The sequence below is a fragment of the Sorex araneus genome, chromosome X, assembly GCF_027595985.1.
Source record: "Sorex araneus isolate mSorAra2 chromosome X, mSorAra2.pri, whole genome shotgun sequence".
NCBI lineage: Eukaryota > Metazoa > Chordata > Mammalia > Eulipotyphla > Soricidae > Sorex > Sorex araneus.
In genome coordinates this window covers 332425219-332440837 of record NC_073313.1, presented here as the reverse complement: position 1 = coordinate 332440837, position 15619 = coordinate 332425219, and the positions used below count along the sequence as shown (strand labels likewise).

The window sequence follows — 15619 nt, the reverse complement described above, 5'->3', positions numbered from 1 at the left end:
AGGATGCTCTGCGTGTACTGTAAAGGGCTGTGTAAGCAGGCTAGGTGCAGTATAGTGTTTAAGATTTGCTTATATGTGAATATGCTGTGTACACATGTGTTTATTTCATGTGGAGCAGTTTTTAAGAATATACAGTTCATCACTGTACATATCTATCACAGTATAAAGCAATGTATGTATATATACATACATGCATATGTATACTTATATGTATATATGCACACACATATAAATATATATATAAAAATCACTGAGCTTCAAATACAAAGTGGGAAAGTCTACTTAATAGAAAATAGAATAGGTAGTAATTATTACCTTTACTATAAAAAGCTATCTTGAATAAAACTTACAAAAAGACAAATGAATCCATGATTTATAATTAACAGCTCCAGTAGATATATGGTTATATATCATTTTAAAATAGTCACCTTTCCTTATAAATTAAAAAATGTAAAAGTGCCATTATTAGGGCTGGAGAGTAGTATAAGTGGGGTGCTTGCCTGCACGTGGCCAACCCAGTTCAATTCCTGCATATGTCCCATGAGCCCTGCAGGAGTGACCACTCAGCAGAGTCAGGAGTAAACTCGCCTGAGCACAGCTGGGTGTGGTCCATAAAGAAATAGAAAAAAAAAATCATTATTCTGAGTAGAAATTTTTAAAAATTATTATACTCGGTATTGGTATTTAGTATGAAATGAGATTGCATGTAATTTACTGGTAAGAGTGTTGTTGTGATCTTTCTAGATTTGAAATAGCTAGAACTATATGTAAAACCTTAAAACTCACACATATACCTGTCCTTCTCATCTTATTGGTACAAGAACTGAACCTAAGGGAATAATAACTACAAAAGGATACATTTTCCAGATACTACTGTTTTAATTTATAATAGCAAGTTATGGGATAGAAGTCAAAGTTCACCAATAAAGGATCAGTTAATAAGTTACAGCATAAACAAGTAGCTACTAAACGCTTAATTTCCAAAAAAAAGTTAAGGATATTAAAAACAATTTCATAGTGCACAAGAGTAAAATGATTATAAGAGAGAACAGCATATACATTCTGATCTCATAAATGGGGGCAAAGAATACATATCCCATACAGAGTGGAAAGACACAAAATTTTCAAATATTTAACATTTCTGGGTATAGTTTATAAGTGTTCTTTGGCTTTCTATTTTTTTTTAAAACTTTTTAGTTTCTCCCACTCTTTTGTCTTTTTTTTTTCCTAAGGGAGGGTGGAATCAATAGTACTTGCAGAAAAAAGACCCACAAAAAGCATAAAAGTCCAGTTATACTTTTTCATTCTTCTCATTTCTAAACTATTAAGAATGATATCTAAATCTGTGATTGAAAACAATGCAGGGGGATTCTTTTATTTAGTAATAAAAATATTTATCAAATACAAAAGGGTAGAAATATCGTTTTATTTGAGAAACTTACATCCAAATTACTTTTATGTGTTTTAAAAAGTCCTAATGAGCATCCAAGAAGAAAACATGTAAGCTTCCACAGGAATAAGGACAAAACAAGGGGACTGATGATTACCCCCAAAGATATTTCCTAGAAGAAAAAATGTAGTATTTAACCTTTCTTCTCTTCAGGCAAGGTAAGTGAACTACAGACATCATAAATAAAGTTTTCTTACTTTACAAGGCAGAAGGACTGTGATCCTGTTTTGATGTCTATCATATACAAATACAAAATCCACTCTTCTGATCAAGGTGAGGGGGAGAAACCATTCTTTAACAATTCTCATGCAATGAAATCCAAAGGTCTGTTGAATCCGCCTTTTCGATTCATGTACTGCCTATGGAAAAAGAGGAGATTATTTTTAAATGATATTTCAATCTACAAAACTTTAAAAAAAAGTTTCTGAGCTCCTCTTATTAATTACATGCTCTGACAACCCTAGACATCAACTTTCCAGGGGCAAAGCTTAGAGTATGAAGTCTTCAAGGTTCATCAGGGTTCTGTAAGGGAGTCTTTCACTTTCATTCTGAGAAGTCTTGGCCTCCTATTCAGGAAGTATATACTGTACCAGAGCTACATCCCTGTCATTTACAAAAAAGCCCCGAGAACTGTCATTTATTTTATGAAACAATAAACAACATTTTAGGAAAACATTTCCAAAATAGTCAACCGTAACCATCAGGTGCATCCACTAGGGTGCTTATGGTGTCAGGAATGAACCAGGGCTGCAATGGCCATGGCTGCAGCCACATGCAAAGTAAGCACGCTAACCTTTGTACTATCTCTCTGTACTCTGTATCTGTATCTGTATCTATCTGTATTTATCGCTTTAGCTCTGAATCTATCTCTTTGTACTGTATGTCTGGTCAACATGCAGCATTTCCCAAATACAAGATGTATAACTAAGTTAACCAGAATACTAGCTTGTAGTGACTGGCTGTTTCACTCAGAGAACCCTGGAGGGGGCGTGTGAGGCCCCTTCTCACCCCAAGGGACCCAGCCTGGGCAGCCGAAAACCTCCAGAATTCAATCGACACCATGCTCACAGCCTCTCTGCACACTCGGGCCGAGCCTCACCCATGAGTGAACCTATTCCTGGACCTCACACCACCCATTCTCCAAGAGTACCACATTACATTTGATGGGGTTCAAAGTAGGAGGCAACCAATCTTAGAAGGATTTTATACACATATACACACACAAGCACACAAGGCTCAATCTTTAACAACATGTTAGTGATTTCTTACGGAAGGGCTTAATAGCCCTTGGGTGAAATACAACAATCTTCACACACTTTCCTCCAAGGAAACTTTTTTGAAGCATTTTCAGCAGTTTTTCAAAACAAACAATACAAATAAATAATTTTGGTTCCTATTTGGGGCTTGACTGGGGTTCAGGATGGAAACATCCAAAATGTGGTGGGAAGGTGTAACGGTGATGGGATTGGTGTTCAAACATTAAATGCAATCAAATTGAGAACTACTGGGACTGGAGTGATAGCACAACAGGTAGGGCATTTGCCTTGCATGCGGCCGACTCTGGTTCGACCCAGCATCCCATATGGCCCCCTGAGCACTGCCAGGAGTAATTCCTGAGTGCAGAGCCAGGAGTAACCCCTGAGCATTGCCGGGTGTGACACATAAAGCAAAAAAAAAAAAAAAAAAGAAAAAGAAATTGTGAACTACTTTATAAAATAAAAAAAATTTTGAAAAACCAAACAATGTCCAATTACTTTTTTATTCATTAGGAATTAAGTAATTTTCTTTTCTGTTCTTTTTTATTTTTCCTTGAGAGGCATCTCCAGTGGTCCTCGGAAGCCAGGGAACACTCCTGGCAATATCTGCCAAAGCAGCAAGGGCCTGGTGGTTCAGTATAGAGACTCTGATATGCTGGGGCCACTGGGACCTCTTCAGCAGTGTTTGGGATTGGCGCCACTCCTGTGGTACTCAGGGGTCACCAGGGTGACCCATATGGCAGTGTGTGGGTCATGCTATGCTGGGGACTGATCTTGGGGTGCAGTGTGCACGGATGACATGAGCTCCCGCTCTGAACTATCTTCTTGGTTCCACACAATGAGTCTTTAAGTATGGATCAGTTTGTTTTGTGCTATTAATAAAACTTTCAATAAGAATATATACCTATACTTAACAGGATATAGCTACAGCTGAAATATATAGTTTTTTTTTTAAGTGTTGGCTCAGGGCTTATTTCTGGTTCTGTGCTCAGGTGTCACTCCTGGTGTGACTTGCGGGACCCTATGAGTTATCAGGGATCAAACTTGGGTTAGCAACATGCCAGGCAAAATACTGTACTCTCAGCCCTCTGAAATATATTTTAAACTTCTAACTATAATGAAACCAAATCCTAAAAGCTAAAACGTCTGTTTTGTGGAATGGATACATCAACCCCAAGATTAAAACAAGGGATGGAGTCTGGGGATGTGGCTCCATGGTAGTGTGAATCCCTGCATATTGGAAGCCCTGGATTGGATCTCTGGCACTGCGTTTAAAACAAAAAAGCATATTAACTGTTAAAACACACACACACACACACACACAACCCTGCTACATTCCTAAAAACACAATTATCTGAAAATAAAGTCTTTCCCAACCACATAATTTATATCATCAGTTCCAACCTCTCAGTGTGGGTATGCATACCTGTACTTCCTCTTCTGGGACACATTGATGGCATAAGCATTTACAGAGCCATCCACCTTTTTCCCCTGTGGAAAAGCAGTAAACAAATATAAAAACCAAGCCTTTAAAAGCTCAAAGGCTTTGATCCCAAAACACAGAAATGGCAAGATCATTTCTGAAACTAGTAGTTCAATCAAAGAAAAGAGAATTTTCAGATCCTGATGTTATATCACGAACTCCAAGCACTCACAATTTGATAATCATACATAAAATAGGCAGCTGATACAAGATCCAAATGAATAAACATTCATGCTATGTGTATTATGGGCAAGGCCTATAGGGGAACAAACTCTCTGAAACCAAATACATATTAGGGGTATATTCTCTAGAGAAACTCACATTCAGTAAAGTTTACTATATGACCTCAGTTCATGGCATTCTTAATGGAGGAGCTGAAACAGTCACCATCGAAATCACTTCTTGGCACTGGCGTTGCAATTTTGACTTTTTTTTTTTTCTTTTTGGGTCACACCCGGCGATGCTCAGGGGTTACTCCTGGCTTTGCACTCAGGAATTACTCCTGGTGGTGCTTGGGGGACCATATGGGATGCTGGGAATCGAACCCGGGTCGGCCGAGTGCAAGGCAAACGCCCTACCCGCTGTGCTATCACTCCAGCCCCGCAATTTTGACTTTCATATTAAGAATCACTGTCATCACTGTCATCCCGTTGCATATCAATTTGCTCGAGCAGCACCAGTAACGTCACCATTGTAAGACTTGTTACTGTTTTTGGCATATTGAATATGCCACAGGTATTTTGCCAGGCTCTGCCATGCAGGCAAGATACTCTCAGTAGCTTACTAGGCGATCTGAGAGGAGCGGAGGAATCGAACCCGGGTTGGCCGCGTGCAAGGCAAATGCCCTACCCGCTGTGCTATCGTTCTTAAGAATCAAGAGTACAAAATTATATTTTTATAATAATATGAATATAGTAATAATATTTCTTGGTTTATGTGACACATCTACATTCTTTTACCTATTTTTTAAATTCCTTTATAGTTCCCCCTAACTTAATAAACTTAGCTAACCTCTTGCCTCATGCTGCTGCTCATGCCTGTACCTCTTTCCCAGTGCTCTCCAATTTTATTCTTGGAATGGTCTTCATTTATTATTCAAAGTCCAATTCAAAGTACCCATTTCTTTCCATGAAGTATTTGTGCGTTCCTTACCATACCCTCTATTTTCTACCTGGTGTTATCATGGTATATATAAATATTTTCTTCATGAGACGTTTCTTGAAAAAGGAATATGGTTCCACTTCTGCAGCAATTAATGCTTCACACACACTCCTATTCACCATATATAACTCATGGGATTTGGGTAAACAAAGATTCTTTCTTCTTTTGGTTTTAGGGTCAAATCTGGTGGTATTCGGGCTGATCACTCCTTACAGTGCTTGGAGGACCTTCTGCGGTTCTGGTGACTGAGTCAGGGCCACTGCAAGGCAAGCACTTTACTCTCTATACCCTTATCTCCAGCTCTCCAAACAGAATTCTTATCCAAGTGGCCTAAATATACAACAGATGAAGGGGTGAGGGATATTTAAAGTGGTTAAAATAAATATATTCGGGGCTGGAGCAATAGTACAGCGGATAGGGCATTTGCCTTGCAGGCGGCCGACCCGGGTTCGATTCCCAGCATTTCATATGGTTCCCTGAGCACCGCCAGGAGTGATTCCTGAGTGTAGAGCCAGGAGTCAGCCCTGAGCATCTCGGGGTGTGACCCAAAAAGCAAATAATAATAATAATAATAGTAAATAAAAATAAATATATTCATCTTAGTTTTTGTTTTGGGGCTACACCTGGTGATGCTCAGGGGATACTCCTGGTGGTGTTTGAGGGACCATGTGGGATGTGAGGGATTGAACCCAGGCTGATCAAGCACCAGGGAAGTACTCTACCCACGGTGCTATCTCTCTGGCCTGATCTTACTTTTATATACTTGTTTTCATTACATTTTGGGAGAAGAGTGGTATTATTGAATAAATTATTTGAGGTACAGAATCTTTGTTTTGGGCCATACCCAGCAGTGCTCAGGACTTACTCCCAGGCTCTATACTCAGGGATCACTCTTAGAGGTGGCAGGGGGACCATATGCAGTATTAGGGTTCAAACCAGGGTTGGCTGCATGCAAGGCAACATACCTACTCATGCTATCTCTCCACTCCTGAGGGATAGAATTTTGACCATGCAAGAAGAGAAAGGGGACTAAAGATATAGTACAGAGGAAACAGTGCATGTAATGCAACATTGCTGACCCAGATTCAATCCCTGACATCCTATATGGTTCCCCAAACACTGCCAGGAGTAATTCCTGAGTGTAAAGCCAGGAATAACCCCTGAACATGGCTGGGTATGTCCCCTCCCATGCAAATTAAACCAAAAACCAAAACAGACAAAAAACCCCAAGAAAACAGAAGGTAGGCAGGACTCTAAAAACAGCTTAGAAAAAAAAGAACAGACTTAGAAAAAGAAGTACATGATGCTAACCTTTTTACTAGATTAAGTTCCTAAAGGCTTATGTATTTTTGAAAATAATTTACAGTTACATATGGCAAGTCCTATTTTTATAATCTGGAAAAGAAATATACCTGCTAATAAACATAACCAAACTTTTGAAGTTTTATAGAATTTTTATTTATTTATTTTTTGCTTTTTGGGTCACACCCAGCGATACTTAGGGGTTACTCCTGGCTTTGTACTCAGGAATTACTCCTGGCAGTGCTTGGGGGACCATATGGGATGCCGGAGATCGAACCCGGGTCGGCCATGTGCAAGGCAAATGCCCTACCCTCTGTGCTATCGCTCCGGCCCCCTAGAGAATTTTTAAATGGAAGGGAAAATAAATGACTACACTGATACAGGAAAAGCTCAAACCATAGATTAATGATATATCCAATGATATATCTTAATGATATATCCTAAGACATACATAACTGAAAATATAAACAAACTTGAGACTGTAACTATCGTCATAAAGCCAACTACCTATGAACTAAAACTGTATCTTTGAGGACATCATAAAAAAAAAAACTGAAATCAAGACTAGAGATAAGAGTACAGGGGTAAGGTGCTTGCATTGCACACAGCAATGTTGAATCACCCCAGGGCTGAATCCTGCCACTCCATTCCACTTCCCCACGCCCCTACCATGGAGTGGCCCTAAAATAAAAACAAACAAAAAACTGATACCATTTAAAAGCCTGAGAAACGGGGCCCAGTCATTAAAGGTGCTTACAAGAGTAGGGCTGAGTTTGATCCCTGGTGCTACCCATATGTCCGAGCACCATCAGAGCTGCTTTCTGGTACCCCTAGTACTGCTATGATCTCTGGTAATGGCCAGGTGTGAGCAAGCACAGCAACTTAAATGTGGGATAAACTCAACCAGCAGTTTGACCTCCAGCAAGCTGTGTTCAGCACCATAGCAACCAGCCGCGAGCACAACCAGAATGTGTGCTAGCACAATGGGAAGAGGGTGACCCATTAGACACGCACAAGCGTAACTTAAATGTGCAAATGAGCACCACCACCAATCACTATACCAAGCACGTGACTCCTGGCAACAGAAGCAACAGCAACAATACAGGAAAAGAAGTGGGAGTGGGTAGGTGGGGTATATGTGGGGTGGGGTAAGCAGGAATAATTTGTTCTTATGGCACTTTGATAATTTTCTGTGTTATTTATATTTTTTAACCAAAATTTCCCTTTATAAACAAATGCATCCAGCCCAAAGTACGTTTGTTTTTTGTTTTTTTTGTTACTTATTTGTTTTTGGACCAAACTCAGAGGTGCGTGGGGAATTATGTGGTGCTGGGCTCCAGTGCGCAAATCATGAACTCCAGTGCTGTGAGCCATCTCCCTGGCCACACAGACATCTGAAAATAAAGTGTGCCTGTTTTTGGCATCGAATTCTCAGGGATTTCAAACATAATATTAAGTACTAAACAAAATTATACTAAGTGTTAAAAGAGATAAAAAATTCTAGTAAGATCCCCCTAAACATTCATTTATAGTTGCTTTTTTATTTGTTTTGTTTTGACCATACCTAGTGGTATTCAGGGCTCACTCCTCACTGTGTGCTCAGGGGTCACTTTTGGCAGTGTGCACGGGGCCCCATATATGGTGCTGGAGAGCAAACCCAGGTCAGTAACATGCAAGGCGAATTCCTTACGCCTGTACTGTATCTCCTGCCCAAAGGTTGCTTTACTTTGAACTTAATTTTATTTACACACACATATACTAATAAACAATTCCATTTAGAAAATACTCTTTAGAAAAACAAATGAAAATTCACTATGTTCAAGAAAAAAAGGCTGAGATAAAAATTATGTTACATTATAAAACAATGTTTACATAAACATTTGTCAGGACAAGAACTTATTCCCAATTTTCTTAACTCAAATAGTCACGGTTATACACTGTCATTAAAAAAAAAAAGAGCAATCATCGGGGCTGGAGCAACAGAACAGTGGGTAGGGCGGTTGCCTTGCACATGGCCGACCCGGGTTCAATTCCCAGCATCCCATATGGCCCTGTGAGCACTGCCAGGGGTGATTCCTGAGTGCAGAGCCAGGAGTAACCCCTGTGCATCACCAGGTGTGACCCATAAAGCCAGAAAATAAAAGAAAAAAAAAAAAGCAATCATCATCATCATCATTCATGATGCCAAAAAAAAAAAAAAAAAACCCACAATGAAGAGAAATCTCATTTGAAAAGTTGTTTAGTAGAGCGCTGAATTGTCTGACCCAGGTGACTGAGTATAGCTCGAAGCGGATCCCAGACCCACTATGGGGAATCCCCCACAAGAAAAAATAAAGAAAGTTTTATAATGGAGTACCAATTTATGTTACAATAATACTTAAAAACAAACAGAACCCCAAACACCAAAACACCAACGAGTCCTACATAATCTCATCAGCTAGAAAACCTCGAATACTTGAGATTAAAAATATTTTTCTTGGAGTCAGGTAGAATGACTGGCAGGGCATTTGTCTTGAAGATGCAGCCATTCTGGGTTCAATCCCTGAAATCACACATGGTCCCAAGCCCTGCAAGAAGTGGTCCCCGAGTGTCAGAGCCAGATTAAGTCCTAAGCATCTATGGGTGTGACCCCCTCTCAAAACAGTAACAACAAATCATTGCTGTTTCTCTTAATACAGTGAATCAATTATAATTTCCTTAACATGGCTAAGAGACCAAAAGGTCTCCACAGCGTTAGGGAGATAGTCCAAAGGGCTGGAGTGCATGCATTGTATGCAGAAGCCCCAGACCCATTCCCAGGCACTGCATGGTATCACTGAGCTGGGTATAGACCCTAAGACTGTCACCAGGTATGGTACAAAATATAGTTCCTATTTCTGCTTCTAGTTTCAGTCACTAGCTCATGAGCTTTTTATCAGTCATTGAACTTCAAATGCCCACAACACATTGTTTTTTTATATCTACACGGCATTTTCATGGTCTCTTCCCTCTTCTTCAAATCATATTCCTTGCATTGTTTTAATTATCTTATTAACCTTTAAGAGTTACCACACATCACCCAGGTAAATACTCTCTGAATTGCAGTGGCAGTTCACTGTTACCTTTTCCGTGCTCAGGAAGTCCTTCAAATAGATGTCTCCCCCACCCCCATATAATTTTACTTTCATAAAGTAATTCACAGTAATTTACCATGTTCAGTACTTCAACACCAATCCCATCACTATATCTTCCCACTGCCTTTAGTTACCCTCCCTACCACCCAAACCTGTTATCTGAAGGGTATAAGAACTTCAGGGATTCTGAGATTTTGGATGGGGTGATACAACTTGTACTCTCTTGCGAGATTTATTTGTCAGTCTCTGGATCATGGTGGTTAATGAGTTTAAATGGCTCCAGAGGTAGTTTGTGGGTGAGGGAAAACAGGGATATGGGTGGAGGTCACCCATTTCCGACTCCACAGAAGCCTGCAGGGAGAGTGGGGGAGGTCACAAAAGTCACATACCTGGGGTTTGCAGTGGATTCATTCTCATGCGTGAGGGGCTCGACTCGAGTCTCACACAGATGTCTTACTTTTAATCAAATAAATTGGTATCAACAGAAGAGATCACTGGTGATTGTAATAAAACACATGAAAGTGAAACAACTGTAACAGATTCATTCTAATCATAATCCTTAACTGGCTGTATGATTTACTTACTTTTGTAGAATCAAAGGAGGCAAATCCCATTAATTTCATCATTTCTATTTCTTCCTCAGTTTTGCCCTCTAAGTCTTCCTCTGTAAAAAAAAAAAAAACCATGATAATTTTAAAAACTCATTTCATAGATACAGAAGTGACAAGAGATAAATCATTCCATTTCTTCAGCAAAAACTATACAAAACAATTAGCTTAAGATACAAAATTTAAAAAATCCTCTTCAATTTGGACATAATTTAACTTAAAATGCAAAGAGAAAATGTACTCTCCATCCTTCTTCCTCACAGAAAACAGCTTAAAAAGACAAGCTTGGCGAACTTAAGAAGTATCAACTTTACTAGCTGTCCATGACACTCATTTTGAAGATACTACCCAAGTAGTTATTTCCAGTTTTTAACTGTTCTTGCTATTATCAGGAGCACTGTAGGTAATGAGCAATTCACCAATATACAGTTACAACAAAATGTTAACTATATACAATGAAACTGAAAACAATATTAGAGTGTCATAAGCCTTAAAAATTTTATCATGGGGCTGGAGTGATAGCACAGCGGGTAGGGCATTCGCCTTGCATGCGCCTTGCATGTGGCTGACCCGGGTTCAATTCCCAGCATCCCATATGGTCACCCCGAGCACCGCCAGGAGTAATTCCTGAGTGCAGAACCAGGAGTAACCCCTGTGCATCGCCGGGTATGACCCCCCCCCAAAAAAAATTTATCATGGCTGAACTTCTAAACCAGGCTATACGTTTTCTTTATGAAATGACCTTACCGGTAATCTGCCGTTCTTTGCTCTTTGTGTCTTTTGTTTCTTTCTTTTCATCATCTCTTCTTTCTTTCAGTCGGGAAGGGGAAGGAGATGTAGATCTATGTCGTCTTGGGGATCTAATATTTAGTAAGCAAAGATGTCAGAAACAGAAACACTCATGGCACTTGTATCCATTAGCACAGATAAAAGGTCAAACAAAATACCAGCCATACCCATCTGTGCTCAGGGGACCGTATACAGTACCAAGGACTGATCAGGAATTGGTCAAGTACAAGTGTCTAACCCCTGTGCTATTTACCCGGCCCATAAATGTTTTTTTTTTTTTTTTAAATCACACAAAAACATAAAAGTTGATCTAAATAGCAATTCACATATTTTTGTTGTTTGGGGGAGGAGGGTGTATTTTGGGCCATAACTGTGCTCAGAGCTTTCTCCCGGCTCTGAGCTCAGGGATCACTCCTGGTAGTGCTCAGGGAACCATAAACAGTGGTGGGATGGAACCTGGGTTGCATGCAAGTCAAGTGCCTTACCTGCTGTACTACTATCTCTCAGGGCCCCAACTGATACTAAGAATCAAGAATCCCAGAAGCCTGGAGTCAGGAGTCCCTGAGCACCACTGATGTGGTCTCAAAAAAACCAAACAAAGCCAAAAAAAAAAAAAAGGATTTTGAGGAATACCACTGAGGAATAGTGAAGCAGCTAAGAGCAGGGGCTCTCAATCTTTCTCCACTCAAGACCCTTTTTCAGCTAAAAAAAATGCAATACAGGAGAGCTGCCAGAAGTGCCCTAGATTCATTACAGATGATTCTGAATTAACATCTGATGGCTGCAAACTCAAAAACCAAATTTTCCCACAGTCAGTTATGGATTGGGTAGCATCCCACAGTCTAAGCAGTTAGGGCTTAAAGCACCCATCATGTGTTCAAATGCCCTGTGTCCCATATGCAACCACCACGCGTGATCCTGGCTTGTCTGATGTTTGAGTCTTTCAGTCCTGCTGCCTGCCACCCTGGGCACCGCAGGCAATTTCCAGGTGACCACCACCAAAAAGGTGTAAGCACCTTAAAAGGGGTGTGACCCCTGGCAAGCACCACAACGAAGTGTGAGGGACTGGAGAGACTGTAGTGGGTAAGGCACCTGCTCTACAAGCTGATGACCCAGATCTGACCCCCAGCACCCTGAGCCCAAGGAATGAAAGGAAAGAAGAGAAGGGAAGGAGAGGGGAGGGGTGGGGGAGAAGAAATGGGAAGGAAAAGGGAAAACAGAAAGGGGAAAGGGAAAGAGAAGGAAAGGAAATGGGAAAAGAAAGGAAAAATGAAGATTGAAAGGCAAAAGGGAAAAGGAAATGAAAGAGTTTAAAGGGAAAGGGGAAAGGGAAAGGAGAAAAGGAAAGAAAAAGGGAAAGGGAAATAAAGTGTGAGTCTTTCAGCCAGAAAGTATCATGTGACCTGTGGCCAGTACTTGTGTGAGCAATGCAGCAACTGTCAGCAAGCACCACAAGCGAAATTCGTGGTGCCTCAACACTGCGTCAGCCCTGGAGAGCATGTGCGCCTGCGCCACCACCCAAGGAGTGCAAAACTGGAGAGCACCTCAGTGACCTGTTACACTGACCAGGTGAGCACAGCAGCTCGCATGGGGGAGCTGGGTGTGCGTGCAATCCCCTCATCTTAACAAGTTTCCACTGAACCGTTATCAAAAACCAAAGTAAAATACAACATGCTACTTTCTTTACTCTGGCCAACCCCACACATTTTTCAAGGGTGGACCAGCAGTTTCTCTGAGCTCTTGTAATCAAACTTGTGATAATGTTCTCTTTACCTGGAGCGTCTTCTGTGTGGGGATCGAGAGCGGCTCCTTCTCCGGTCTCTCTCCCTGGACCGGGACCTTTCTCGGCGCCTGCGTTCTCTCTCCCGGGACGTGGACCGGGACCGCCTACGCTCTAAAGTTAATGCACAAAATTGCAGAGCCGAAAATTATCTTACGCAACTACAGCAGCGCTGCCCAGTATGACGCTAACAGGCACGCTGTTTAAAAAGTTGAAAACAAACAAAACAGCCAAGTGCAAACTAATCTTTGTTTTTATTTTGGGGCCACAACCGGTGGTGCTCAGGGCTTACCCCGAGCTCTGCACTCTCGGGGGAACTTTGGGGGACCGTATGGGGTACCAGGGAACGAACCAGAGTAGGCTGTGTGCAAGGCAAATACCCTACCTGTTGTGCTATCATTCCGGCTCCATGTGCAATTAATTTTAAGAACATGTATTTGACCCAATATATCCAAACTACCATCATCTCAACACCAGGTACTTGATGTAAAAAAACAACAACAACAAAAACAAAAACAAAAACAAAAAAAAACAAACCTTTCTTCCCCGTCATCCTAAATCAAGGAAATCCAGGTTTTCTTCTATACTAAGCAGCACTTTACAACCCAACAGGGAACATTTTAAGTTCTCAATGGCCCTGTGTGGCTCGTATTTACCTAGTCCTCTCCCCCCACACCCCCCACTTTTGGGATGGCGGGGGTGGGGGGGTGGGGGGAACGGCTGGCTTTGGGTCACACCCAGCGGACTCAGGACGCCCGGGGATCTAACCCGGGTTGGCTGCAAGAAAAAAGCAAAGCCAGGCGCCTTGCCCGCGATACTCTATTTTCCCACCTGCAACTTAAGAAAAATAAGCAAACCAATCAGATCTCTACTAGTAGGTGCTTGTACAACACCTCCCAGAATCTTAAAAAAAAAAAAAAAAAACCCGGTGGTGGCAGGGGGGTGGGGTGGGGAGCAGAACCAAGCCGGAGCGGTCGGGTCCCCTCCATCAATCAGCTGCGCCTGCTCCGGAGCCTCGTTCCAAACCCCGCGCCCTGGGCGCCGGGGACACGGTCAGCACCGGGGCGCGGCTCCACGCTTACAGGCAGGCGATGCGGTCCCAGCGGTCCCCTAACGGGAGCCGAGACGCGGAGAGGGCGGGTGACTGATTGGTACACGGTCACCCGGATGCTGGCGGCGGGAAGGCACGGTGCCCCCTCCGTGTTCCTCTCTCCGGGACGTAAGAATAACAAGTCATCCCGGGGCAGGGTCGGGGGACCCCTTCGAGCGTGTGAACGCGGGGGTGCGGGGATGAGGCCGCGTCCCTCCCGGGCGAGCGGGCCCGGGCGTCCCTCTCCAGCCACCCCCGGCTCCTTCCTTCCGGAGGAAAGAGGCAAAAGCCGCTTCTCTCCGTAAGAAAAGGAGAAAGCTCGCGGGCGGGACGGGCCCCACACCCCCGCGGGGCGCCAGGACTCACCCCTCCGCGGGGAGCGGCTGCGGCTGCGACCCATCCGGAGGCCTCCCGCGCCGCGCGCCGCCCCGGAAGCGACGGCAGCGACTTCCGGGAGGGGCTCCTGAGCTTCCGCCTCCGACTCGGAAACCGTGGACGCTACGCCCCCAGGTTCCTACGCCGCCGGAAGCCGGCGTGTCTCCGACCTGAGAGTCGGTCGGAAACCCCGCGGTTTTCTTGGTCCCTGGAGCCCGACTTTGCGGGCTACTGTTTCGTTTTCCTTGCCCAGGTGGCGGCATTAAAACGCGACAGTTGGGGATGGAGAGATAGCACAGCGGGTAGGGCGTTTGCCTTGCACCGGCCGACACGGGTTCTGTTCCCAGCATCCCATGTGGTCCCCCGAGCACCACCAGGAGCGATTCCTAAGTGCATGAGCCAAGAGTAACCCTGTGCATCGCCGGGTATGACTCAAAAAACAAACAAAAGTAATAATAAAACACGACACTTGATATTATGTGCCTGTGTCTGGCAAAAGCATAGGCCCGTAGACCCATCACTCTGGCTCAATTCTCATCCCAGTTACTGCGCACATCTGAAAGATTACCTATCGTGCTCACTTGGGGACAGTAGCCACAGGGGTCATCAGGAGGAGGGAACAAGTATCACTGTGGCTCTAGACAATAAAGAATTGCAGACAGGCTACACAGCTCTATGGTGAGAAACAAAAATCTTCACTTTCTTCTAAGGAAACCTCTTTTGATCATTTTTAGCAAATTATTAACAACAATATAAATCATTTAGGGCCTGCTATTGGGGCAGGCTTGGGTGGTGGTTGGGAAAATTGGAAATAACGGCGGTGGGAAGGTGTAATGGTGGTGGGATTAGTATTGGAATATTAAATATGACAAATCATGAACAACTCTGTAAAAAATAAGTTAAATAATAAAACAGGCCTGTTTGAATTATTTCACAGGGATTTGGTCTTTGGGTTTTTTGTTGTTTTTGGTTTCTGGGTTGGGTTTTTTTTTTTTTTTTTGGTAACAAGCCTTGGGGGTAATTTTCCCTTAGTTTGTCAAGAGTTTGATAAAGGAAGTTTGCATAAGAAAAGTGCATTTCAAAGGAGTCGTTTTCTCCTAGGAATCGAGCTAGCACAACCAGGCCCCTTAATATCAAAACGTTAGCACTGTAGCACTATCCTCCCATTGTTCATCCATTTGCTTGGACGGGCACCAGTAACGTCTCCATTGT

At 42.7% G+C, this 15619-nt stretch overlaps 1 protein-coding gene across 1 annotated transcript; it reads right to left on the bottom strand.

The window, feature by feature from the left end:
- Positions 1-1344: 1344 nt before the first annotated feature.
- On the bottom strand, positions 1345-14670 carry SNRNP27 (small nuclear ribonucleoprotein U4/U6.U5 subunit 27). Its single transcript, XM_055121335.1, has 7 exons — positions 14578-14670; positions 14399-14546; positions 12936-13056; positions 11121-11233; positions 10350-10429; positions 4133-4197; positions 1345-1809 (listed from the first exon to the last, which is right to left on the bottom strand). The coding sequence occupies exons 1-7, from the start codon at positions 14668-14670 to the stop codon at positions 1755-1757; spliced, it is 675 nt and encodes a 224-aa protein (XP_054977310.1). The 3' UTR covers positions 1345-1754.
- Positions 14671-15619: the final 949 nt, after the last annotated feature.

Coding starts and splice junctions, on each gene's coding strand:
- SNRNP27 (XM_055121335.1), bottom strand. CDS start 14,670: ATGCCGCCACCTGGGCAAGGAAAACGAAACAGTAGCCCGCAAAGTCGG. Junction 13,057..14,398: donor CAGCCGCTCCCCGCGGAGGG/GTGAGTCCTGGC, acceptor CATTAACTTTAG/AGCGTAGGCGGTCCCGGTCC. Junction 1,810..4,132: donor TCCCAGAAGAGGAAGTACAG/GTATGCATACCC, acceptor CTTTTTCCATAG/GCAGTACATGAATCGAAAAG.